The sequence below is a fragment of the Schistocerca cancellata genome, chromosome 4 (genome assembly GCF_023864275.1).
Source record: "Schistocerca cancellata isolate TAMUIC-IGC-003103 chromosome 4, iqSchCanc2.1, whole genome shotgun sequence".
Classification (NCBI taxonomy): Eukaryota; Metazoa; Arthropoda; class Insecta; order Orthoptera; family Acrididae; genus Schistocerca; species Schistocerca cancellata.
This window is the reverse complement of record NC_064629.1, coordinates 753,876,422-753,903,043: the sequence shown is the minus strand read 5'-3', so window position 1 is coordinate 753,903,043 and position 26,622 is coordinate 753,876,422. Positions and strand designations below refer to the sequence as shown.

The following is a 26,622-nucleotide window of genomic DNA, read 5'->3' as shown; positions in this document are numbered from 1 at the left end:
ACAGCCGGGCAAGCCAGAGTCCTATCGTACTTGAGCTGAGAGAAACAGTGGGGATATACCCACCACACTGAGCGCCAAGAAGCGAATTTTGTGTTATTTATATTTGCTGTTTACAGCTCCAAACATGCTAATGACGTTATTCGCACTGAGAACTTGTTAATAATAAGTTCACTATCACTCAATTCATCAGCGAATGATAACAAAAACTTTTAGTGGCTTTCAGCGCTTATTGATGGAAATGATGGACCAATCATAAGTGAACTCTGTGAGGGCAGGCGCCAAACTGCTAAGATAGCTCACTGTTAGTCTACGATCGGTTTCTGAGGATGTATGGTAATACATTAATCTGTGTATAAAATCTGACAGAATAGTTTGTTGAAAAATTGTTTCGGATGACTTATTTGAGCGGTGTTGTGTTAATCCAAGACAGTCCACGATCGGTTTTCGAGGTGGCACCTCGCACGCTAGTGCGTCAAGTGCAACTCCGCGTAAAGACGGAAAAAATTGTTAAATTTGCTCGGAAAACATATTTGTGCGATCTCATGTTTACCCTAAGATCATTTGAAGTATTGTGGTTTTTGCGGTGCTTGGGAACTAATGATTAATGCCCGGGAATCTTTTTATGAATATTAACGGTAGACTGGCTCTAGAAATCGATTTACTAATTTTGCGATTAGTGAAATAAAACAAAATTAGTTGGAAACCTAACATTTTAAAAATCTTGTTATGCTTAGCATTTAAACCTACCCACTTGTCACATTATTATGCTGCTTATTGCACAAACGTTAGAGCTCGTGACCAAAGTAGAAGAAACCAACTGAACCAATGTCTATGAGATGCGAGGTAAGCAAGTTGGCTACAAGTCAGTTACGTGAAGTAGGGGGTGGACGCACTAGACTCTCATCTGTAAATCACGCATAGCATCACAATGCCTACCCATGTACATATTGTGCCAGAAGATAGTTCGAACATTCATTCCTCTGTCTGCTATGACATCCGTTTTGTGGTGAAAAATACATTTAAACAGCGGTTAATATCAATAGGATGCATTAAACCATCATTTTAGTGTTACACTTCTACATCTACGTGGATAATCTGCAGATCACATTTAAGTGCCTGGCAGAAGGTTCATTGAACCACCTTCACAATTCTCTATTATTCCAATCTCGTATAGAGCGCGCAAAGAATGAACACCTATATCTTTCCGTACGAGCTCTGATTTCCCTTATTTTATCGCGGTGATCGTTCCGACCTATGCAGGTCGGTGTCAACAAAATATTTTCGCATTCGAAGGAGAAAGTTGGTGATTGGAATTTCGTGAGAAGATTCCGTCGCAACGAAAAACGCCTTTCTTGGCATCTCTGTGTGTGGACATGTGGTTAATATGAGAGACTATATTCTGAACAAGTGCTTTCGTAGCCCTCATTATAGTGTTACACTTGGCATCCGTAACTGCGGAAAATGACATATAATCGATGTGGCAGGAGCTGTCCTAGGACAATAAACTTGCGGAACGGAAACCACGCGTGAACTTCTAAAGACAGTGATTAACTGGAAGGGAAGAAATTTTAAACAGTCCATATTTGAAGAGTACTGTGAATTTGAATGTTGTTATGGATTATAACCTTGTGGACAGTGAATGTAAAGATTCTTGTATGGCTATTGAAAAGGCGTGATATTATTTGTCACGGACGGCGGATGTTAGGGGAGAATATCAGTTTCGAGCTGTGGGTGTAAAACGGATTTTATGTACTATGAATGGATGGTTATTACTCTTTTGTATCCCGCCTGGAAGGCGGCGCGTGGGTCTGCTCCTGTGATCTGCAAAATAGGCCGAATGAAGGAAACGAGTGAGGTGAGGTAAAGCACTTCGGTACTGAATGTAAAGTAGAAGCACATTTACTATAGGCAAAAACAATTTAATAAATGGTTACATAGCTTTGCGACGATGAGAACGTAGATGCGAAGCCGTATTCCCGTCGTAAGTAGTACAAAGTCTGAATAGCAAGCCAACACATTCTGAAGCAGAAGCGATGTATCCACGTCGTCTGCTCCCGATCAACTGGGCAGAAAGCAGAGTGGCTAGAGGGCGCTGTGGTCGGCGTAGTTCGTCCGCTCTCGTAGTGCCAACCTACGAGCGTGCACTTACGCTGTGGCATCGGAACTATCGATACCTAAATTACCATGACCTTACTCTGATGGTGGCGTGTGTACTGCAAGTGGAGCCGGGCAAGTGAAGACGTGCGGCGGCAGCAAGAGACACTGTACCAGCGATCGGAAGTGGTGCGACCGGTAACATCTGAAAGTCGGGAGCGTCTACAGGTTGGTGCCTTCAGCGGCCGTGGCAGGCGACGAGCGGTGCTTCACGTGCGGAGGTCAGCGCATTACCAGCAACTGACAGGAGTCTGGACGGGTTGGCAGTTCGACGCGCGCGACTGTTTCGCCACAGAGTGGAGGCGGCGCCTGACTTCGCTGCAGTTAATGTTATTTGTGCTTACATACTTGTCAAAGAAAGTGACTTTTCTCGTATTGTAGAAAGAGTGATCTTTCCGTTTTAGGACTTATAACTTTGTGCTTGTTGAATTACTATCACATGAAAAGGCAAGATGAATTCTATTAATGATAATATGTGTGATGGGCTATCTCTCGAGAAGATATAGCTAACAGTAAGGACAATATGAATCAGTTAATTAAGTAGTTGCTATTTTAAATTAGACAAGATGAGCTTTGTTGGCGAAAGTATGGGCGAGGAGATTATCTATAAGTGGAGTGATGCTAAAAATGAAAATTATACTAATGAGTTAATTATCAGTGGAAATGATAAGTTGTTTCATTGAGCTAATATGAGAATGTAGAGTATGACGACAACATGTTGGCAAATAAGTGGCATTTAATTTAAGATAAGGGCTTTTAATAAGACTTTCATATAGTTTACTGTGCCAGTTTAGGGCTTATAATTTATAGACTGTTGCTAAAGAGTAACTCAGGCAAAATGAGTAATGTTAGTATGAATATGGGTAATGAAACACCCATGTTAATGTGGTTAGTAACGTTAATATATTAGTTAATAATAAATGTGATGCAATGGCCGAAGTTAGTAAATCTCAGAAAGTGACGGATGATGTTGAAGTTGGGGCGACTGGCAAATATAATGTAAATAATGGCTTAAGTAAAATAGTGGCAGTGGGCAATAAAAATAACTGTGGATTAACTCGAGATGTATACAGATGTTATGTGAAATGCGACAGATGCCAAAGAATTTTCATAAGATAAAAATATATCAAAATAATTTCATAAAGATCTGAAACTAACCATTAAGCAAATCCATAATGAGGCAAACCAAACTAGATCTGTCAAATAAAATTAATCAGCGAATTGATAAGCTGACTAAATTTTGCGATGAACTAAGGAAGGGAATTAAAACTGAAATGGCCCAAATGAACTCTGAACTGATTAACTGAAAAATATACTTTAATGTCTAGTAACTTGCATACTGAAAATGGTGAATTAAATACTGAGCAGGAAACTTTAGGAAAGGTTATTTATGATGAAAATAAAGAACAGGAATACGACGATAAAATGCGAAAGAGAGAGGATAGGTGTCGTAAATGAAAATATGCGGACAGAGATGTTTGCTAAAGTTATTGCGAAAGTATCAGAAAATATTTTCTGAAATTTGTGTTATTTGGAGGACTGTGCTTAGTGGTCTGATGTTCAAGAGCATAGCCCTTTCGAACGACGTTAGTATGAGAAGCTGTAGATGACAACAATATGTAGCTGTTTAATTTGTTAGAAGCATAGTTATTAATTTAGTGTTTATGAGAGGTCATTTTAATGTTTTACTAACACGGTGTGGTACTGACCACGGATTGTGTATGAATTGCACGATTAAAATAAGAGACATTTTCGTAATTCGAATGCACAGCGTATGGACTGATAAACCAGCCAAGCACGTAATAGCGGTGCAGGACATGTGGCTGATGTGTCCAAGGCGAAGAATTAACCACCCAGCAGCTGAAGCAGCAACGTCGTTGAAGCAGAGCTTGACAGAGCAATAGGCGAATGACGTATCGCTGTTGGGTGTACAACGGGTCGTAAGAGGTCACTTAATGTTTAAAAAATTGGGACCAACTTGCTTATAAGATGAAGACGAATATTTTATAAACAATACTTAAGTTATTCTGTTTATTATCCATTCATGTAATTCATAATTTTGTAATTTATGTGTTTTTTTCAGGAAGATTGAGGTATAGTGTGTATGTCTAGTGTTTGTATTATTTAATGTATGTTGCATGTATCAAAATGTACGAGGGGAAAAGAGAAAGGGTACCAACAACACCTGGACGACACCAGCAACCGGCAGATCGGCATGTAATTCTGCAATTAGCCACAGGAAATAAGTAAATGGGAAGAACGGTGTTGTAAGTGTTAACAAGCTCAACACATTTATTAGTGAAATGTTTTATTAAAAGAATGTATATACTGAAACAACTTTGAAAATACTGAAAAACTTTTGTAAACATTAGAAACTTGGAGGAGCCAGATTTTTATATGAAGAACTATACAGACAGTGTTGTATTCTAACAGTAGGACGAGCACATCAGGAATTAAAGGAACTCTGAAATACTAAAGAGACAAAATAATAGAAAAGTCCGATGTAACAGCGCAATTAAGGTCCCAGCAGGATTAGAGTTCTTTCTTATTTTTTAAATTTTCTAATTTTTTCAAAACCACATAACCTTCAAATACATTGGTGTTGGGGGCTATGTGGCGTTTATGCCACATCACCGCCCACGCTTATTACATTTTTTTGTTATTTTTTAATGCGCGATATAGGAAAATTTAGTTATAGGAGGCTATCGAGTACGTAGGATCAAAAGACAGACTCATTGAACGACGCGCCAGATGGTTACATAGCGTGAGAACGGCCTGGCAAGCAAAAACCGTATCCTACTGGAGCAGAGAGGGAGACAGTGGGGATTCCCCTACCACGCTGGGCGCCAAGAAGTGAATCTTTTGTTATTTATATTTCTTGTTTAAATATTAACATATAGCTCCAACCGTGCTGAGGCGTTACTTGCACTGAGAACTTGTTAACAAGAATTTCAATATCACTCCATTCATCAGGAAATGATAATTACAAATTTAAGTTACTGTCAGTGCTTATTGATGGAAACTATGGACCCATCAAAAGTGCGCCCTGAGAGAGCAGGCGCCAAACTACTACGATAGCTCACTAGTAGCCTACGATCGGTTTCAGATGAGGTAATACATGAATGTAAAATCTGATATCATGTAACGACGAAATAATTTGTTGAAAGATTGCCTCGGATGACGTATTTGAGCGATGTTGTGTTAATTCAAGGCAGTCTGCCATCGGTTTTCGAGGTGGCAACACACGCCCTAATGTGTGAAGTGCAACTCCGCGTAAAGATGGAATTAATTTTTAAATTTGCTCGGAAAACATATTTGTGCAATATAATGAGGATTCTAAGATCGTGTGGAGTATTGTTGTGACTTCCGTGGTGCTCAGGACCTAAAGATTAATAACCGGGAATCTTGTTATGAATATTAACGACAGACTGGCTCTAGAAATCGATTTACTAATTTTGCGAAGTGAAATAAAAAAAAACTAGTCGGCAATCTAAGATTTTACGATTCTTATTATGATTAGCATTTAAACCAACTCACTTGTCGCATTGTTATGTGCTATTTAACGCACAACCGTTAGAGCTCGTGACCAAAGGAGAAGAAACCAATTGGGGCAACGTCTACGAGATGCGAGGTAAGCAAGTTGGCTATAATTCAGTTACGAGAATAGGGGCGGACACACTAGACTTTCATGTATAAATCACTTGTAACATTACTGTCCGTCTCCGTGTACATATTGTGGCAGACGATAGTTCGAACATTTACATCCCAGTCCGCTGTGAGAGTCGCTTCTGCCTTGGTGCCAATGATGGTCGTATGCGTGTTTGGCGCCGTGCAGGTGAGCGCCACAATCAGGACTGCATACGACCGAGGCACACAGGGCCAACACCCGGCATCATGGTGTGGGGAGCGATCTCCTACACTGGCCGTACACCACTGGCGATCGTCGAGGGGACACTGAATAGTGCACGGTACATCCAAACCGTCATCGAACCCATCGTTCTACCATTTCTAGACCGGCAAGGGAACTTGCTGTTCCAACAGGACAATGCACGTCCGCATGTATCCCGTGCCACCCAACGTGCTCTAGAAGGTGTAAGTCAACTACCCTGGCCAGCAAGATCTCCGGATCTGTCCCCCATTGAGCATGTTTGGGACTGGATGAAGCGTCGTCTCACGCGGTCTGCACGTCCAGCACGAACGCTGGTCCAACTGAGGCGCCAGGTGGAAATGGCATGGCAAGCCGTTCCACAGGACTACATCCAGCATCTCTACGATCGTCTCCATGGGAGAATAGCAGCCTGCATTGCTGCGAAAGGTGGATATACACTGTACTAGTGCCGACATTGTGCATGCTCTGTTGCCTGTGTCTATGTGCCTGTGGTTCTGTCAGTGTGATCATGTGATGTATCTGACCCCAGGAATGTGTCAATAAAGTTTCCCCTTCCTGGGACAATGAATTCACGGTGTTCTTATTTCAATTTCCAGGAGTGTATTTTAGACATCTCGTCCACATGACGTCGTAAGCGGCAATGTTCGATGCCTGCTTGCAGCCAGGGACTCATGCGAGCTTCTCTGTATACTGAGAAACTCCGTTCATTTAATACGTGAATTGATGTACACTCCTTATTCGGTTCATAAATTTTCTTCTCCGTCTCATCAATCTACGACTGGGTTATCAATAAAGATATAGTCTTTCAAAATTCATTTACCCATTCATTCTACATCTACATTCACATTTGCATCTACATACATACTTCAGAAGCAACCGAATGGTGGTTTGCGGATGGTACCCTGTACCACTAGTAGAGTGGCCGGCACGAAAATAGGGCTTCAAGGTCACCTTGTCGTTTTACAGCATTGCCAGTTTTTTTATAGTGATAATTTCAAATGTTCGTAAAAATTTTTAAAAAATATTGGGCAGCTCTATTTTAGTCTAGAATATGATGGAGTACTTTTCAAAAGAAAATTCTCACTAGCTGCTATGAAAAAAATGAAAACTAACGTTACAAGAAATTTTGGAGGAAAATAATTTTTTACTTCAACTTGTGGTAGTAACAGAATTACTAATGTAATTGGACTGAAAAATAATATATATGAACATCCTCAAAGTTTACAGATGCATATGCTGCGTCTTTTATTTCGGAAACATAAAAGTATTCTGAGATAAAAAATAAAATATTATAAGAGGTGTGAAACTGTGCCGACTGCGTAGCGAAAAATGTAATCGCTGATGAATTTTCGTTCTGTAGGACTGCGAAGAAACTTCCCGCGAGAAAGTTGTTAAGAAAACTACAAAACTGTTTTTGGTCACATTTCAGACATCATTACTGTATCGTATCACGTACAGAGGCAAATTACTTCCGCGATATTCCGTGCGCAGCAGCGCGCGAGTCGTAGGCCGTCGCCAAGAGCTTTGCTTGGACGGCTCGCTTTAATATGACCGAGAATATTCCCTACTTCCCGAAAATATTTTACTGACTGCTAATACATATCCTTCGTCATTGCAGCCATCACTCAAAACGCCAATATACGCTACGCAAAAGTAATTGTAGTTATTTTGAAACAAATACTGTCACTGAAGTCGAGCAAAATATTTGTTCGAAAGGTTTTGTGAAACCCAAGTTTTATCTAATTTGCTGTAAGCCTATTATTCTCAGCACACAATACGTGATTGGAACACATAAACCTCGTTCTTACTACGGCAATGTCCCTGTCTTCGTCCATCATTACAGTTTCTGAATTAAAAACCAAGTAGGCAGAGAGGACAGTGCATTGAAGTGACTGACCAGAATAATCAATTTTGTCATTGACATTACCCTGTATTTCTCTAGCCATCTGTCATACTAAAGTAAATCAATTCTACGTTCTAGCTTTTTGTAAAAGTCGTCAAAATGTTCAAAAATGTGGGAAATCTTATAGGACTTAACTGCTAAGGTCATCAGTCCCTAAGCTTACACACTACTTAACCTAAATTATCCTAAGACAAACACACACACCCATGCCCGAGGGAGGACTCGAACCTCCGCCGGGACCAGCCGCACAGTCCATGACTGCAGCGCCTCAGACCGCTCGGCTATCCCTCGCGGCATAAAAGTCGTCAAATACCATAGATTTCTACGCTCTTCTCGAAGAATCAGAATAGGTTCTGGGACTGTTCTGATGTTACTGCACTGTTTATATATACAGTCGATACAGAAGCTCCACAAAGTTTTGTCATTTTATGAACTACATTACCCTTACTACGAAACAGCCAGTAAATCCCTCTATGAAAAAAAGGAGTTACGTTTCGAATGTACAGGTAAACCGAATGCGAATGTAAAGACATTCGATAGAGGTTTTTAGGAAAAACTGTTGTTAATTAATGCAGAACTGACAATCTTATTTTAATTGACAGTTACTGTCGAGTAAACTAATCGCTACCACTTGTGATAAATTTATCAGACATCTACTGTAAGGGAAAAACATTCGCAGTATGTCCTCTATAATTGAAATGGACAGACAAACATTTAAATCAAGTCAGCTTTTTACATAGACGGCACTTACCTAAACTGAAGTCACTTCTGGCTCCGTGTCTTCAGATTCACTGTCGCTCGTTTCAGCAAGGTGCATCATCACAAATTCCACTATGGTGTCTCTTAAACCCGAATCACAGCCCGCAGCCCCTGTTGGCGGCAGGCAGCGGCTGTGACCTTGAGGACTCTATTTTCATGCCGGCCTTTCTAGTCATTTACTTTCCTGTTCCACTCACAAACAGAGCGAGGGAAAAACGACTATCTGTATGTCTCCATATGAGCCCTAATATATATTATCTTCATGGTCCTTACGCGAAATACATGTTGGCAGCAGTAAAATCATTCTGCAGTCAGCTACAAATGCCAGTTCTCTACATTTTCTCACTGGAGATCCCTGAAAAGAAAGTCGCCTTTCCTCAAGGGGTTCCCACTGGAGTTCCAAAAGCATCTCTGCAATATGTGTTTTGTTTGAATATACTCATAACTGACCTACCAGTCTGCCTCCGAATTTCTTCAATGTATTCATCTACAAGTCTGCCTCCAAATATCTTCAACCTATTCATCTACCAGCCTGCCTCCGAATTTCTACAATTTATTCATTTGATCTGACCTGGCGCAGATCCCAAACACTTGAACAGTACGCAGTACAACTAGGACAACCTCCCAACCACCTCATGTTGCATTGTTTCCAAAGTTATTCAAGATGGCGGATCCACGATGGCGGCGATAGAAGTGACAAGGTCGCAATGACGTTCTGGCGGGAAGTTCAAATTTTGGTGGGAAAGGCCACTTGGGCTATCTCCACTAACCTAAGAAAATGGCGGGAAAATTTGGGAGGGAAAATAGGTCACTTGGGCTACATCCACTAACCTAAGTCATCTGACCACCACCTCTTCCTTGTAATTGATGGGAAAAGGACTCAGCCTGTACTGGGCTTCTGAGTAGGATGGACGTAGGTCTTTCTTCCACAAAATTTCAGGCGAACTGCCGGATGCTTGCAACTTCCTGCCACAATAATTCGGCGCAGAGTCTTCTGGCCATCTTCAGGTGATACTGGCGAAAACTCCCTGAGCTGTGGTATTTAAGGCCCCTCCGGCACACGTGTGGTGGATTCACTTGGTGCTGCATGTGCGCTACTTGAGTGCGTTCAATTCTGCTGCGTCGCGCACCCTCCGTGCTGAAAACTCGCCGCATCGATATCAATTCGATTGCCTTCCCGTGGTTACATCTCAGAACTACGCCGACTACGGACATGAAGTTTTTCGAGGATTGGATTCCATGCCGAATTCAATCGGAAACCGCCGTCACGATTAATATGGCTGTCTGACAATGAGTCTCTTATTAATCGTGACGGCGGTTTCCAGTTGAATTCGGCGTGGAATCCAATCATCGAAAAACTTTGTGTCCTCTGTAGCTGGCGTAGTTCTGTGATGGAACCGTGGGAAGACAATCTAATTGATATCGATGCGACGAGTTTTCACCATGGAGGGTGAGCAGCGCAGCAGAATTGAGTAGCGCACATGCAGCACCAAGTGAATCCACCACGCGTGTGCCAGAGGGGCCTTAAATACCACAGCACAAGGAGTTTTCGCCAGTATCACCTGAAGATGCCCAGAAGACTCTGCGCCAAAATATTGTGGCAGGAAGTTGCAAACATCCGGCAGTTCACCTGAAATTTTGTGGAACAATATGTACGCTTGGAAAGTTTTAAATCTCGACTTAAGTCTTTATTTTGAATGCAGTGTTTATTTAAACAATTTGAGTTGTCGTAGGCAGTAGCTCCATTCAGTGTGTTCACCATGAGTTCCAGAGTCCAACTGACCTAGAACACAGTACTGCCACAAGAGGGCTCTGTCGTCCCATGGCGATCTGGGAAAAAATGGCGGGAAAAGGACTCAGTCTGTGTCCAGCTGCTGGAGAGAGGAAGGAGTGTACTTTATTTATTTTCAGTGGGAAGTTGGAACATGTTATTTAGGGAATGACTTCACGTTGTTAATTATGCTGATACACAGCACTCGTCCTGGCGTGCTTGGGTCACAATAAATAGCCTACAGACCTACAGACTACTCGTAAATTATCGAAATAATGCAGTACACTGATGTACAGATACGCAAACAACTCATAAATTGTCAAAATAATGCATGTATAATGCTCTACAAACACGCTTGCTAATTGCAAACTGCCCTAATAATGCAATGCACAGCCTGCAGACCATCGTAAGAAACTCGACCACAACATATCAGCGAACTATCGGCTACAGATCCCCCAAGGCGGCACTTTCAAGGCGCTCCCACATTCAAGACGCGTCTGGGGATGCACGTATCCACCTTTGCTGATGTATAGCTCTTGTACTTGTGCAGGCCTACTTGCCAAGCGAGAGATGTTTGCCTAGCACCCCACCATCGCAAGTGCAGGTAAAAGGTTGTAAGTGGTACACTGACGTCACATGTCTATGTGAATAACAACCAAGCCTCCCTCTGAACACGCTATAGAAATCTGTTGCAATGCTTCCCAGAATGACACAGGATGCAATCTTCCTAGCGATTCTAATGGGACAGCCCGTCCCACATGCGAGACACGTCGGGCCATGCGCACAGGTTTACCTGTCCAGTGTGGCTGATGCACAGATGTGAGATGTTTGCATAGCACGGCTGGAATTTTCGGTGTCCTACAGCTACTGGTCTGGAGATGTCCTAATGCCACAATGGCGGATGAGGGACAGAATCATGCCAGAGATGGATGGTCTGCTTCAACTTGTCTTTGAACACTTGAACAACGAATACATCACCTAACTCTCAGAACTTTCCATAGATACCTTGCCTCCACCTTGTTCAAACCAGTCTGTAGAGGCTCCTATGTCTCAGCACAAGGGATGTCTTGTGAATGAATGGAGCATTCTGATTGGCTCTTTCTGAATTTACGTGCCAAACTGCTGCTAGTGACTGTGTGGGAGCACTGTCTGCCATTTTTCTGTGCAGACAAGACTTTCAGCAGCAAAACTATTTTGTACAGATCGCCATATTCTACTGATAGTTAAACACTGCAAAAATGGTCTACAGATCGTCAAATACAGAAAGACACTTCCTCAGTTACATTGCCCTGCCACTGACGAAAGCTTGAATATTTCATCGTGAAACCGATCTCCATGTACCATATCGATGTAGTAAACACACAATTCGTAACCTGCACTATACAAAATCATCACTTCTCGATCCTGCATATAGCTATCGACCACCATACACTCGTACATATATCACAAAGACAGACAGCATAAGCACCTGCACCGTATGTACTCCTCGCAGCACTAGATATTTCCCGTGAGGTTGGGCGGTCATCCACCACAGCCGCTGGTCACAAGTCATTCGCCCCTTCACACACACTGGCCCAACACGTGACCAGAGCGCCCTCAGCAGACCAAAGTCACTCTCCAAACTGTCGTACAAAGGCTGGGTCAGTTCCCTTCGGCACAAAGGCGTTACTCTTTCTGGCCCTGACCTGCTTGCTTGCTTGCTTTCTACACCCATCTCCAGACTCTGAGATTACAAGTACATATGTATTTTCACATGGGTTGCCAGAATATCATACCATTTTTGCGATACTTCTCGATACCATGCATGCACTTAGTAGTAGGCTACCGATCGCTTGCACACTATAATTCCGAAGATATAGACTGGAAATTTTTTCTCTAGAAACCCGAAACTTTAGTGAGGTGGGGCGTTCTGTAAACCAGTGAGTAACTAGAAACTTGCCTTGCCTGCAAAGACCTTTACGTGAAAACTCGAAAAAAATAGAGAAAACTGATATTTCCACTCGCAAATACCTATGTCGTTGATACAACAGATTACAAATCATCCTTACAATTTACAAAGTCAACTAAGGTGTTTCTCATAACTAGAGGACCAGAAAACGTGTCTTCCACCTGTCTTTCACCTGCTAGATGCACACCAGACACGCCACAATCGAGTCGGAAAATGTGCAGATGCAGTCAACTGGATAATTTACGTGGGAGGGAATAATAGTCCAGTGCAAACACACATCCATATTGAATCTTCTCATATTTCCATGGAGAACACACGTGATCACGAAGGGTGGCCAGCACATACTGAGTATTAGTTCGCTATTCAGTTGCCTAGAGGACGACATGGTTAGGTGGGGTGCATTCCTGTATCCCAAAAGGCCTTCCATTCGGACAGCTCCTGCCGTTAGTCGGAAACGCGAATCATTCCTGCCACAGGCCACCGCCACTGCGCGCTCTGCGCCCCCAGACAATCATCCTAGATGGTTCAGATGGCTCTGAGCACTATGGGACTTAACTTCTGAGGTCATCAGTCCCCTAGGACTTAGCGGTCGCTCGGTTCCAGACTGTAGGGCCTAGAACCGCTCGGCCACTCCGGCCGGCGAATCATCCTAGGAAACCGGTCACATATGTATTTGATCGCTATACTTACAATTAAATATTACAATTGTGATCTCAACTGGACGACATTCGACAATGATCGAAGTATCGGAAATACCCCCTGCCGATATCTGTGGCTCTGGAAATAGAGATATCTGTACCATTCTTATGACCTGACATACTTTCCCGAGTAAAAAAAAATTTTTTTTTCATTCCCTTAGCGGCTATGAAAGTATTCCAAGTCAAATCCACACCTTCCCCTACAACAGGACATAATCATTTTCTTTGCACATGTCGGAAAACACACTCACATACTTTATAAGCTTGATGCTCGATGCGAATCTATCATTCATCATACTACTAACAAGGGAACCTCCCCATCGCACCCCCCTCAGATTTAATTATAAGTTGGCACAGTGGATAGGCCTTGAAAAACTGAACACAGATCAATCGAGAAAACAGGAAGAAGTTGTGTGGAACTATGAAAAAAATTAGTAAGATATACAAACTGAGTAGTCCATGCGAAAATAGGCAACATCAAGGAGAGTGGTAGGGAGGGAGCGCCGTGGTCCCGTGGTTAGCGAGAGCAGCTACGGAATGAGAGGTCCTAGGTTCAGGTCTTCCCTCGTGTGAAAAGTTTAATTTTTTATTTTCAGTTTATGTCACAAACTCTTATGTTTTCATCACTTTTTTGGGAGTGATTATCACATCCACAAGAAAACCTAAATCGGGCAAGGTAGAAGAATCTTTTTACCCATTCGCTAAGTGTACAAGTTAGGTGGGTCGACAACATATTCCTGTCATGTGACGCACATGCCGTCACCAGTGTCGTATAGAATATATCAGACGTGTTTTCCTGTGGAGGAATTGGTTGACCTATGACCTTGCGATCAAATGTTTTCGGTTCCCATTGGAGAGGCACGTCCTTTCGTCTACTAATCGCACGGTTTTGCGGTGCGGTCGCAAAACACATACACTAAACTTATTACAGTAACAGTGACGTCAATGAACGAACGGACAGATCATAACTTTGCGAAAATAAAGAAAGTAAAATTTTCAGTCGAGGGAAGACTTGAACCAAGGGCCTGACGTTCCGCAGCTGCTCACGCTAACCACGGGACCAAGGTGCTCCTCAGCTCACACTGTCCTTGATGTTGCCTATGTTGCTCATGGACTACTCAGTTTGTATATTTTGCTTATTTTTTCATAGTTGCACACAACTTCTTCCTGTTTTCTCGATTGATCTATGTTCAGTTTTTCAAGGCCTATCCACTGTGCCAACTTATAACTAAATCTGAGGGGGGTGCGATGGGGAGGTTCCCTTGTAAGAATAACACTTCCCCAGTAACTGATTGCTGGCGATATGAAAAAATACTTAACGAAAATCAGAGATGGGTGGACATGTCTCACAAGTGGTACTACAGTGTCTTAGAAACAGAGACGTAATCGTCTTACAAGTCGTCAGATGTTAGAAACACGATCGCAACGACTATGTTACTGTCACAGGCGGTCTTGGTTCTACAGGTGCTCACAAGTATCGCTAACGATATCCATGTTAAAAACTATACAAGCCTTATAAATCGTGGAATGGCATTACCTCCGAATGTAGTGGTTTTTCCACACAAATACCGCGACACTGAATATAGACGGTGATCGCCGAAGTGTTATATTAACAGACCGAAAGTGCAGTTACACGTCGCCGACAATGTAAACTCGTAATAAAATGACCAAATTTAGAAAGTGATTCGGCTAAGGGACGCAGTATGAAGTCGGTATTTGCAGTTCTCATGCCACCGCTAGATATTCCTCCAGTATTTGTAACACATTCTATATCAATGTCATGTCAGAGGATCTACGATATAGCCACTGAGTTATAGGCGATGGTTGACTGAAAATGATCACAAACAGCAGATGGTGTGCTGATTGGGGTCGTAAGATATGTACACAGGCTTTTCAGATCGCTAGTGCTACGCTTTCCGGTAGAAATGCTGTCTGCGATTTGGAATCAAGTCTTTCCATTCAACTACATACCTGTGTTGGATCCTATGGAGAAGTCTTTTAATGATTACAGCTACTAGTGGATCATATTTTTGTCACTCTCATATCTCGAAACGAGTCACATTTTTCGACTATCTGCTACAGTAAAATACCATAAAATACCAACGTGGTTTTAGGTAGTCCCTATGCATCTTGCAACTGCTCCTCAGACTCTGTGCTACCATTCCTGCACCTTTGCGCATGTGATTGTTCCAATTTAAGTCATAACTGAGTAGAAGTCGGAGAAAGCTATATCTACCACATCCTGCATTTTGTGTAGAAACAGGCCAAGCTGAGTTAGTGTGACAGGACCATGTTTTGACCAGTCAATGGAAATGGGAACACGTTGTCGTAACTCCGCCATCTATGTACAATGTGTAAGGTTGGCGCCAAACGAAGCCCGCTCCTGCAACACGAGGTAGTATAAAGATAGTATGAACAGTCATGGTGGTGAAACTTCCTGGAAGATTAAAACTGTGTGCCGGACCGAGACTTGAACTCGGGACCTTTGCCTTTCGTGGGCAAGTGCTCTACTATCTGAGCTACCCAAGCACGACTCACGCCTCGTCCTCACAGCTTCAATTCCACTTGTCATGGTGGTGTTTCTTATCGGGAACATTAGGAAGCCTCAACATCATACAGGTACTCCAGTCTGAAGCAGATCTGCAGCCCTCAGGGTCCATTCACATCTATCACGCCTTCATTCTATCCTCATTATGCTGTACCACCCAACAGAGAAAAATTAAGAACTATAAAAGCCCTGCTAACTTTATCCAATAGAGAAGTCGATAAGATTTTTGCCGCCTCTCCCTCTTCCAATATATCAAAAACAAATACCGTCTGCATGCCGGCAACGAGCACATGTGGCGATCCTATTAAATATACAGGTATTGATCCATTGCACAGACCAGTGTAAAGTTTCATCGCCTGTACTGTAGGAGGATGACCGTATCCCACAGACTATACTATCAGTCACAAGAGATGCTCCCTGTGTCGTCATTTTTCTTTCTGCTGTAACACGCTTTGTACACTGCCATACATTTTGTTTTGTGTCAGGTTCTAAAGTGACATTAATACATACTGATCCATTGCCTCTCACAGAAAACTAGACATCGCACAGTGTAAATCATGTTGTTGCTGCCCGCTACCATAACACCCATAACACGCACGCACGCACGCACACACACACACACACACACACACACACACACACACACACACACACTGGATGATTTTAAATAAAAGACAGTTACAACATAAAGAAACTGTAAGAGTTTTGCGGTTTTGTGGAGCATTTCCAAACTGCTGTTCAAAAGTAATTGATGGCCTCTACACTTAAACTCATCTGTCACAGTGACAGAATAGCTGATGTCCCAGTGTTCCGTTTCAGCTGATTCCTCATATTGCAGTCATGTACGCGATAACTGTTTCGGCGCTAGCCATCCCCAGAAGGTGTTACCCCTCCACCAAGTCTCTTTCTCCATGTCAAACAAGTGATGTCAGCCATTCATTATGTGGTAATCAACAGCGTACCAGTGAATGGATGGGATGGAAAGCACAACGTCGATGTACTGTAATAATAAGCATCACAGTTGATAGTGCGAACATTTTTTGGAATTTTACAGTAATTTCAACACTGACCAATGACGCGACAGCATCCTTCCCAGTTTCAGTATCATCGCTAAACCGCTCCTCCTAGTACCATCACGAATGTACATAGATGACTGTCCAGTACGTCCATTCATTGTTAATTCTCGAACATATACAATATCAAAGTATACCAGACAGCGATCTACATATTTCTAGCACCTCGAGCATAGTGCATAATTTGTTTCTCCATGCGAACGGGAGTCACACCACATTCTCACACTCTTAGGGTATAGTTAGAGGTCGAAAGATGCTCTCGCACTGTCTTTGACCAACCCTTCCTGCAGCGCCATTACCGATTTAATCTGCAACTGACCAGAAGCAGACCGCTACATTCCGTATCTCATGAATGAATGGAGCTTGCTGCAACCATCCAAGTGCACAGACTTCTCCACATGCGCCCATCTTGAGGAGGTTAGCGCCCTTTATCGGTGTACAGCAATACATTTGAAAGTGTTGTAATGTAATAGCAGACAGTTAAGAAGAAGCATTTTATGTAAATCAATTGCCGGCCGGGATGGCCGAGCGGTTATAGGCGCTACAGTCTGGAACCGGGCGATCGCTACGGTCGCAGGTTCGAATCCAGCCTCGGGCATGGATGTGTGTGATTTCCTTAGGTTTAAGTAGTTCTAAGTTCTACGGGAATAATGATATCAGAAGTTAAGTCCCATAGTGCTCAGAGCCATTTGAACCATTTTGTAAATCAACTACACTATCAATTCTAAAGTATTGTTGTCGTGTTGGCAGAAGAGCCAACACCGTGTTACAACTGGAGGCCGAAATGCACGCGTTTAAGCTCACGCAGGCTGGCGTGAGGAGGGAAGAACTATACCGACGCGAGGTCTGGAACATGACAAGGAATGAGAATTCAGAAAGCGGACGTAATTAGTTTGATACTTAACTTTAATCCATTAATTATGAACGTCGCTCTTGACGGTACATGATTCACAAAGTATCTTTTCAGAAGACATAGTAACTGAATATGGCGACTTTCTAGGTCGTAGCAAATGACGTAGCTGAAGGCTATGCTAAACTGTCGTCCCTGCAAATGAGAGCGTATGTAGTCAGTGAACCATCGCTAGCAAAGTCGGCTGTACAACTGGGCGAGTGCTAGTGTGTCTCTCTAGACTAGGCCTGCCGTGTGGCGGCGCTCGGTCTGCTATCACTGATAGTGGCGACACGCGGGTCCGACGTATACTAACGGACCACGGCCGATTTAAAGGCTACCACCTAGCAAGTGTGGTGTCTGGCGGTGACACCACAATTGTTCCACTGTTTCGGATCAATAGCAGGAAGGTATTTGTAAGAGGGACCATAATCACACACAAACCTAAGGCTACATGGTTCTGCTCTTAAAACGGGCTATAATGTTAAATCGCTGGAGTTTCCGACCTATTCGTCATGTGGAATGTAACACTACTAATATTCCAATGTAAGAAATATACAGGGTGTTACAAAAACGTACGGCCAAACTTTCAGGAAACATTCCTCACACACAAATAAAGAAAATATGTTATGTGGACATGTGTCCGGAAACGCTTAATTTCCATGTTAGAGCTCATTTTAGTTTCGTCAGCATGTACTGTACTTCCTCGATTCACCGCCAGTTGGCCCAATTGAAGGAAGGTAATGTTGACTTCGGTGCTTGTGTTGACATGCGACTCATTGCTCTACATTACTAGCATCAAGCACATCAGTACGTAGCATCAACAGGTTAGTGTCCATCACGAACGTGGTTTTGCAGTCAGTGCAATGTTTACAAATGCGGAGTTGGCAGATGCCCATTTGATGTATGGGTTAGCACGGGGCAATAGCCGTGGCACGGTACGTTTGTATCGAGACAGATTTCCAGAACGAACGTATGCCGACAGGAAGACGTTCGAAGCAATTGATCGGCGTCTTAGGGAGCATGGAACATTCCAGCTTATGACTCGCGACTGGGGAAGACCTAGAACGACGAGGACACCTGCAATGGACGAGACAATTCTTCGTGCAGTTGACGATAACGCTAATGTCAGCGTCAGAGAAGTTGCTGCTGTACAAGGTAACGTTGACCACGTCACGGTATGGAGAGTGCTACGGGACAACCAGTTGTTTCCGTACCATGTACAGCGTGTGCAGGCACTATCAGCAGCTGATTGGTCTCCACGGGTACACTTCTGCGAATGGTTCATCCAACAATGTGTCAATCCTCATTTCAGTGCAAATGTTCTCTTTACGGATGAGGCTTCATTCCAACGTGATCAAATTGTAAATTTTCACAATCAACATGTGTGGCCTGACGAGAAACCGCACGCAATTGTGCAATCACGTCATCAACACAGATTTACTGTGAACATTTGGGCAGGCATTGTTGGTGATGTCTTGATTGGGCCCCATGTTCTTCCACCTACGCTCAATGGAGCACGTTATCATGATTTCATACGGGATACTCTACCTGCGCTGCTAGAACATGTGCCTTTACAGGTACGACACAACATGTGGTTCATGCACGATGGAGCTCCTGCACATTTTAGTCGAAGTGTTCGTACGCTTCTCAACAACAGATTCGGTGACCGATGGATTGGCAGAGGCGGACCAATTCCATGGCCTACACGCTCTCCTGACCTCAACCCTCTTGACTTTCATTTATGGGGGCATTTGAAAGCTCTTGTGTACGCAACCCCGGTACCAAATGTAGAGACTCTTCGTGCTCGTATTGTGGACGGCTGTGATACAATACGCCATTCTCCAGGGCTGAATCAGCGCATCAGGGATTCCATGCGACGGAGGGTGGATGCATGTATCCTCGCTAACGGAGGATATTTTGAACATTTCCTGTAACAAAGTGTTTGAAGTCACGCTGGTACGTTCTGTTGCTATGTGTTTCCATTCCATGATTAATGTGATTTGAAGAGAAGTAATAAAATTGGCTCTAACATGGAAAGTAAGCGTTTCCGGACACATGTCCACATAACATATTTTCTTTCTTTGTGTGTGAGGAATGTTTCCTGAAAGTTTGGCCGTACCTTTTTGTAACACCCTCTATTTCCAGCGCATGACATATATCCTTCTTGCAGGTTCTCTACGATAAACTATGGTAACAAACTGTAAAATGAGAAAACCTACTTTCTTAAAACATCGATTCTGTGTCATACATGCACAACATAGCTTTACAGAGATGTATAGCGTCCAATGTTCACATCCGATCACGGTTCGTAAATTATACTTTGCCCGCATCAGTCCTTTAGAAAATGATTGTTAGTAACGGAGAATACCTCTTACAAGGGAACAGATAAACTTATAGCAGCGGCGTTTGACATGTGAAATTAGATGTCATACTGCCACTAACTCTGTAAACAGAGCACATGTCAAGCAGATGTATGCACAGGGATTTCAGTGCCTTACAAAGACCTGACGCTAGCTTAGAATCACCTTGCCTGCCCGGTTAGACGTGCTGTCTAGCGCACCGCTTTCTGGGTGGAAAGGCGTGCCGGTCCCCAGCACGAATCCGCCCGGTGGTTTAGTGTCGAGGTCCGGTGTGCCGGCCAGTCTGTGGATGGTTTTTAAGGCGGTTTTCCAACTGCCTAGGCGAATGTGAGCTATTTCCACCTATTCTGCCTCAGTTACACTATGTCGGCGATTGTTGCGCGAACACTTTCTCCACGTACGCGTACGCCATAATTACTCTACCACGCAAACATTGGGGTTACACTCGTCTGTTGTGAGACATTCCCAGGGGGGTCTACTAGGGGCTGAACCTCACAATAACCCTGGGTTCAGTGTGAGTCAGCAGTTGGGTGAGTGGACTGCTGTAGCCTGTTGTGTGGTTGTGAACCATTGATGGCTGCAGCGGGGACGCAGCCTCTCCGTCGTTTCTAGGTCCCCAAATCCATACAATACGATAGAATCACCTTTGTTATGAAACTGAAGTCTCTATTTTATACCCAAGATGCGACAGGGGAGTGGAGTACGTCACACAAATCTTCATTCGTGTAGAGGTCTCCATAACGTGACTGACATTGGAACTTCCGGTAACCAGCAAAACACTACCCATGTGTGCCCGCTCGGGAACTGCTGAAGGAACAGTCACCTGCTCATTCACAGGGCAAATATGCGACGCCAGACAGCCAGTCTCCACATTGGCTCTACGCCTCGAGTGATGCAAATGCGTTTCCACCCGCCAGTCACTCTGCTGTAAGGGCAGATCCACTGCGTCAGGAGGAGGCAAGGATGTACCCAGGATCTGAACTGGGGGGAGGGGGGCGGGGCAGTGATACTAGTCTCAGGAAACGAGGACTCGAGACAACATACAGCACTTATTATTAAATAAAACAGTAAACCAGTGAAAAACTGCTTTTAATAAACATTTTAAATACAAGAATGCACTTGTACAATCCGAGAAAACATGCAGCATTTCTTATTAAATAAAATAGTAAACTAGTGAAAAACTGCTTTCAATAAACATTTTAAATATAAGAATGCACTTGTTTAAAAATACAACTTTTTAATTCAGTAATAATCTTCTAGGATTTGCCGCAAAGTTCTCAATTACTTTCTTCTCTAACATCTCGCAGTTTTCTTTTACATAATTGCGGTGTACGCTCATCAGGTACAACCCTGTGAGCCTTTCTTCTCCCATAGTACTTCTGAGCCACGTCTTCGAAGTGTACTGAAGGATCGTTCCACAGTCACTGTTGTGCATGGAATAGTGCTCAAAACTTTTAGTGCTTTTTCACGCTAGGGAAAAAATATTGGTTTCGTTAAACAGGTCAACAACTTCCATATCCTTTAATTTAGCTTCAGTTATATTCTTTTTCCTCCACAAATTGTACCATAGTTCCAGTTCTCCGGCAATATCATCCAATCCATAAAATGTTTTAAACAATTCTGCACTTTTAGGGAAGTCTGTTACACTAGAATTGGTCATATTCAATGGATGTAGCTTATTTAGAGCAAAAGCTGGTGTATTTTCTGGTGAAAATCGTATATTTAATAATGACATGAATGATTCAATGTATGGTATTACCAACGAACGTCGCCAGTATTCGTTGTCATTTTGGGATGGTGGATTATTTCTGAATTTTTGCTTGCAAGCAAAACGTGGAACAGTAATTTCTATTTCCAGTTCCTCTGCGATAACTTGTGCTTTTGCAAGTAATTCGCTAGTTACTCTGTCTGCTTCCTTTCGATCATTACTGAGCATGTCAAGGATTCCACTGACGTGTCCCCTCACCGCGATCAAATCTACAGACTTAGACTCCAGGACATTAGCTACTGGTTCCAAAACTGCTGAGTATTTGGCTATTGTTTGTAAAGATAAGATGAACACTGGTTTGGTAATGGCTGAATGCAACTGATACGCAGATTTCCTCGTTGCATAATTTCCCTCAGTAGACAATTTTTCTAGAGCTCTCACAACCTCTGGCAAATTTTGAGAAAATAGTCTGATGGATTTATATTTTTCAGACCATTTGATCTCACACATTCTTGTTAAATTGAGAGCGTATTTCCAACGAGTACTCGATTCTCTAAAAAAAGTTTATAGTGTCTTTCACAGTGGTAACAGTATTCCTAATTTCCAGCACTGCGTTTGCATCGTTCACCACAAGGTTGAGTTTGTGGCTTGAGCAATGAACGTATGATGCTCGATAATATTTCTTTATTAAAATGGCTTGTACACCACTCTCTCTACCTGCCACTGTAGAACAGCCATCGAAGCCAAATCCTACACAGTCTTCTGCTGGAAGATTATTACTGATCAAGAAACTGTCAATTGCTTCGGCAATTGAAGAGGCATTTTGTGACTTCAGTTCTATAAAACCTACAAATTCTTCCGGGATTTTCACTTTTCTTTCGTCGTAGAACCGCACGCCAATTGATAGCTGTTCCTTCCCAGCTATGTCAGCTGTTTCATCAGCCAAGACTGCATAAAACGTCGCTTTTTTAATGTCAGTGATTATATTCTCCTTAATAACATCGCCACACAAATTTATGAATTCATTTTGTATTTTTGGCGATGTGTACAGCATTGCGGCGACATTTTTCCAGATGACTCCTTAACTTGGCGTTGCCAGAATCGATTCTTAATTTCAATAAATCTAATAAAACACCTTCATCTGTCTGTTTTCCTCTAAGAGGCATATCATGTGTGCCGCAAAACACTATACAAGAAAGAATGGATGACAGTATTTGCCTGTTTTCATCGATCACTCTTTGGTGCACATTCTGCAATTGGACGTCCACAGGTACATTTTCAAGGAAATGACTTCACATAGTCATGATCCCTTACTGCCTACAAGTGAATACGCTGTTCCTTGGCGACTTAACATGCCTGCGAATAGCAGAGCGGACTGCTTATCGCTAAATTTATTATTTCTATAAACTTCCCCGCCGACAGTAACGTGCCGAAGACGAAAAAATTACTCCCGGATATGCGCGAACGAGTTCGAATATCTTTTAGGGGAGGCAGCTGCCCCCCCCCTCCCCTGCCCCTCGTTGGGTACACCCATGGTAGGAGGTGCCCCAGTAGCAGAGCCCATGGGCAAAACAAGCGACACCTGAGGTGTCCCATGCAACGTGCCAAATTCTCCCTAGGAAGAATAACTGAAGAAGCAAATTATAAAAGCAGACAGAATACTAAACATGCAACTTGCTACCATCCTGACGTATAACCAATGGATACTGATGCCTTAATAAGCAGTATAGCTCGCTATTCAGAAGAAATGATAACTGCGCTACAGACTACCAAATTTACACTTACAGCAACAAACGCGAAATCAAACCTCTGAAACAGAAAAACACGCACGAAATTTAAGAAATATACTACTAGGAAAATATAGGAAAAGCTAAATACGTAACTTACTACTGTGGTGATGTGTATCAGGCGTCAGCTGATGGCCTGACTCCACAGTGGCAGGTGTGCACAGCTCCAGCGAGCCCTCATATGGCATGCCACGAGGCTGGCTCGCTCATACTAGCATTCTGGCACATCTCAAAGTTCAACGAATCGTTGTGCAGTGCGTGTAGAAACACAATCTTTGGAAAACCGTGCGATGTGTACATCAGGGCCAGTGTGGTGTCCCGCCGAGTTCCCGGTGCTGAGGTGTATGCAGAAGGAAAAAAAAGTGATGCAATCGTACGCACAGCAGGTGATGTAAATTAAGTCAGGACATTCTGTCTCCTTAAAGGGTTCCATAGCACGCCTAATGTTGACTATCGCACAGACTCCCATATGAAGGACACAGTAATAAACATCACTGGTGTAGAGAAACAACTGAAACAGTCGAAAACAAATTATTCGCCAGGTCCTGATTGAATCCCAATTCGGTTTTACAAAGAGTACTCAGCAGCATTGGCCCCTTAGTCCATTTATTATGAATCTCTTCCCTAATGCAGAGTCCCAAGCGACGAAAAAAAATTGCGGGAGGGTTTCTCCTATATATATGCAGGGTAAAAGAATGGACTCCCAAAATTACAAACCAATATCCATAAGACTGGTTTGCTGTAGAAACCTTGAACATATTCTCAGTTCAAATATAATAAAGTTCCTGAGAGCGAGAAGCATCTGTCCACAAATCAGCACAGTTTTAGAAACCATTGCTTGTGCGAAACTCAGATTGCCCTTTTCTCACTGAAATCCAGCAAACAATGGCTGAAGGCTAGATTTCATATTTCTAGATTTCTGTAAAGCATTTGACACAGTGGCACACAGCAGACTGTTAGCGAAGGTACTAGCATAAGGAATAGGTTACAATTTATGTGAAGACTTCTTAAGTAATAGAACCCAGTAAGTTGTCCTTGATGCTGGGACAATGGGATCATCAGAAGTGCCACAGGGAAGTGTTATTTTCTATATACATAAATTATATGGTCAACAGAGTAAGAAGCAGTCTGCAGCTGTTTGCATATGATGCTGTGGTATGTGGGAAGGTGTCTGCGTTCAGTGACTGTAGGAGGATACAAAATGCCTTAAACAAAATTTATAGCTGGTGTGATCAATGGCAACTACCTCTAAATGTAGAAAAATTTAAGTTAATGCAGATGAGTAGAAAAAACACCATAACGTTCGAGTACAGCATTAGTAGTGTACGGTACTGCTTGACACAGTCACATCGATTAAATATCTGAGCGTAACGTTACAAACCAATATGAAATGGAATGAGCATGAAAGAATTATAGTACAGAAGGTGAATGGTCAACTTCAGTTTACTGGGAGAATTTTAGGAAAATGTGGTTCATTTGTAAAGTAAACTGCTTATAGGACACTAGTGCAACCCACTGTTGAGCACTATTCAAGTGTTTGGGATCTGAATACACTGAATAAATTCGGAGATGTGCTGCTAAATTTGTTATCAGTAGGTTCAAACAACATGCAAGTATGATGCAGATGCTTTGGGAACTCAAATGGGAATCACTAGAGGGAAGGTGACATCCTTTTCAGGAGGCACTGTTGAGAAAATTTAGAGAACCAGCATTTGAAGCTGACTGCAGAATGATACTACAGTCATCAACTAGCATTTTGCATAAGGATCATGAAGATAAGATTAGAGAGATTTGGCTTTGTATGGAGGCATACACATACTTATTTCTCCCTTGTTCTCTTTGCGAGTGGAACAGGAAGAGAAATGACCAATAGTGGTGCAGGGTACCCTGCACCGCACACCGTATGGTGGTTTGCGTAGTATATATAAGTAGATGTTGATGTGGATGCATGCTGGTGTCGTCCATAAATAAAACACATTGACCACTCCTGCACCACTTCAGTCGAAGCATTGACTGCTATATTAGTATGAAGCGTCTATTTGACTGTGGTAGTGGTGATGGTGCTGGTGAGGGCATTTGTTTATTGGGTGTTGATAATTTGGTTCCAAGCATATCATAACCACTCTTCAGTGATAAGACTATGGCTTCACTCATAGCCAATTCATTGAAAGGTGGTTGTGATCTAGATACTGTAATATGTGATGGAATTGCAGTTCTCAACCCAAAGTTCCTGGGATTTTGCTCCAATTGTGAAGAATCAACTATGTAAGTAGTATTACTTCTTCTTCTTCTAATACAGGTAATTTTGCACTTGGATGCAATACTTGTGATGTGATTTGTTTGTTCTAGATGCACCTGGTACAAATGTAAATGCCAAATTGGAACATAAAATATCAGAATATACCCATGATATACCATATGGCAAACATGAGTGACTAAAATCATTTATCGTCAGTGAACCACAATGTAAGTATCAGACATCATTATCATTATTATTATTGATGGATGTATATTTCTATTGTATGTATGTGTACAATACTTACCAACTTTGCTTCTTCTTCCTTTTTTGCAGGAGTATTGGGGACTTAAAAGGAGGGGGATGTGCAACACTGTGGCCAGACCCTAGTATGGTGTGCTCACCATAATCATGTATTGTCATCATCATCGTCATCATCACCACCACCACCACCACAGTTCAGACCATCAAACTGTCACCCACAAACATTGAATGTGACCCCATCATCCCAGCCCAAGCCATCAAACTGGCACCCCCAAACACTGCAGTCACCCCGCTCTGAAGTGTCACATTGCAGTCGGTCATCATGCCAATGTCCTACCTCTAGCAGAAGCAGTAGTGCTACAGACTGTCTGTGTTAATGAACACCAGGTAAATCACACAGCCATGTTGAACTACTCTGTAGTTGCTGGCACTTTCAGGGACAGGAGCTTACGAGCCAGCGTTTCTATTACTACTTCCAGTTCTCACGAGCCTCATACCTTCCTTCATGCTTGCTGAAAAGTGTGGGAAGGAGATCTCCTTGAAATCGTCAATGATCTCTGGCATCCTGCCATTAGGTGTGAGGCAGTTCTGTGCTGTGAAAAAAAAAAAAAAAAATGATGTGGAGAGAAACA

At 42.7% G+C, this 26,622-nt stretch overlaps 1 protein-coding gene across 1 annotated transcript in view; it reads left to right on the top strand.

Moving 5' to 3' along the window:
• Positions 1-26,085, top strand: part of LOC126184427 (uncharacterized) — a 433,983-nt gene extending 407,898 nt beyond the window's left edge. The window contains exons 6-7 of the mRNA XM_049926817.1: positions 25,840-25,956; positions 26,063-26,085. Coding sequence (XP_049782774.1) covers positions 25,840-25,925 — 86 coding nt within the window. The 3' untranslated portion in view covers positions 25,926-25,956; positions 26,063-26,085. The remainder of the gene's footprint in view (positions 1-25,839; positions 25,957-26,062) is intronic.
• The last annotated feature ends 537 nt before the right edge of the window (positions 26,086-26,622 follow it).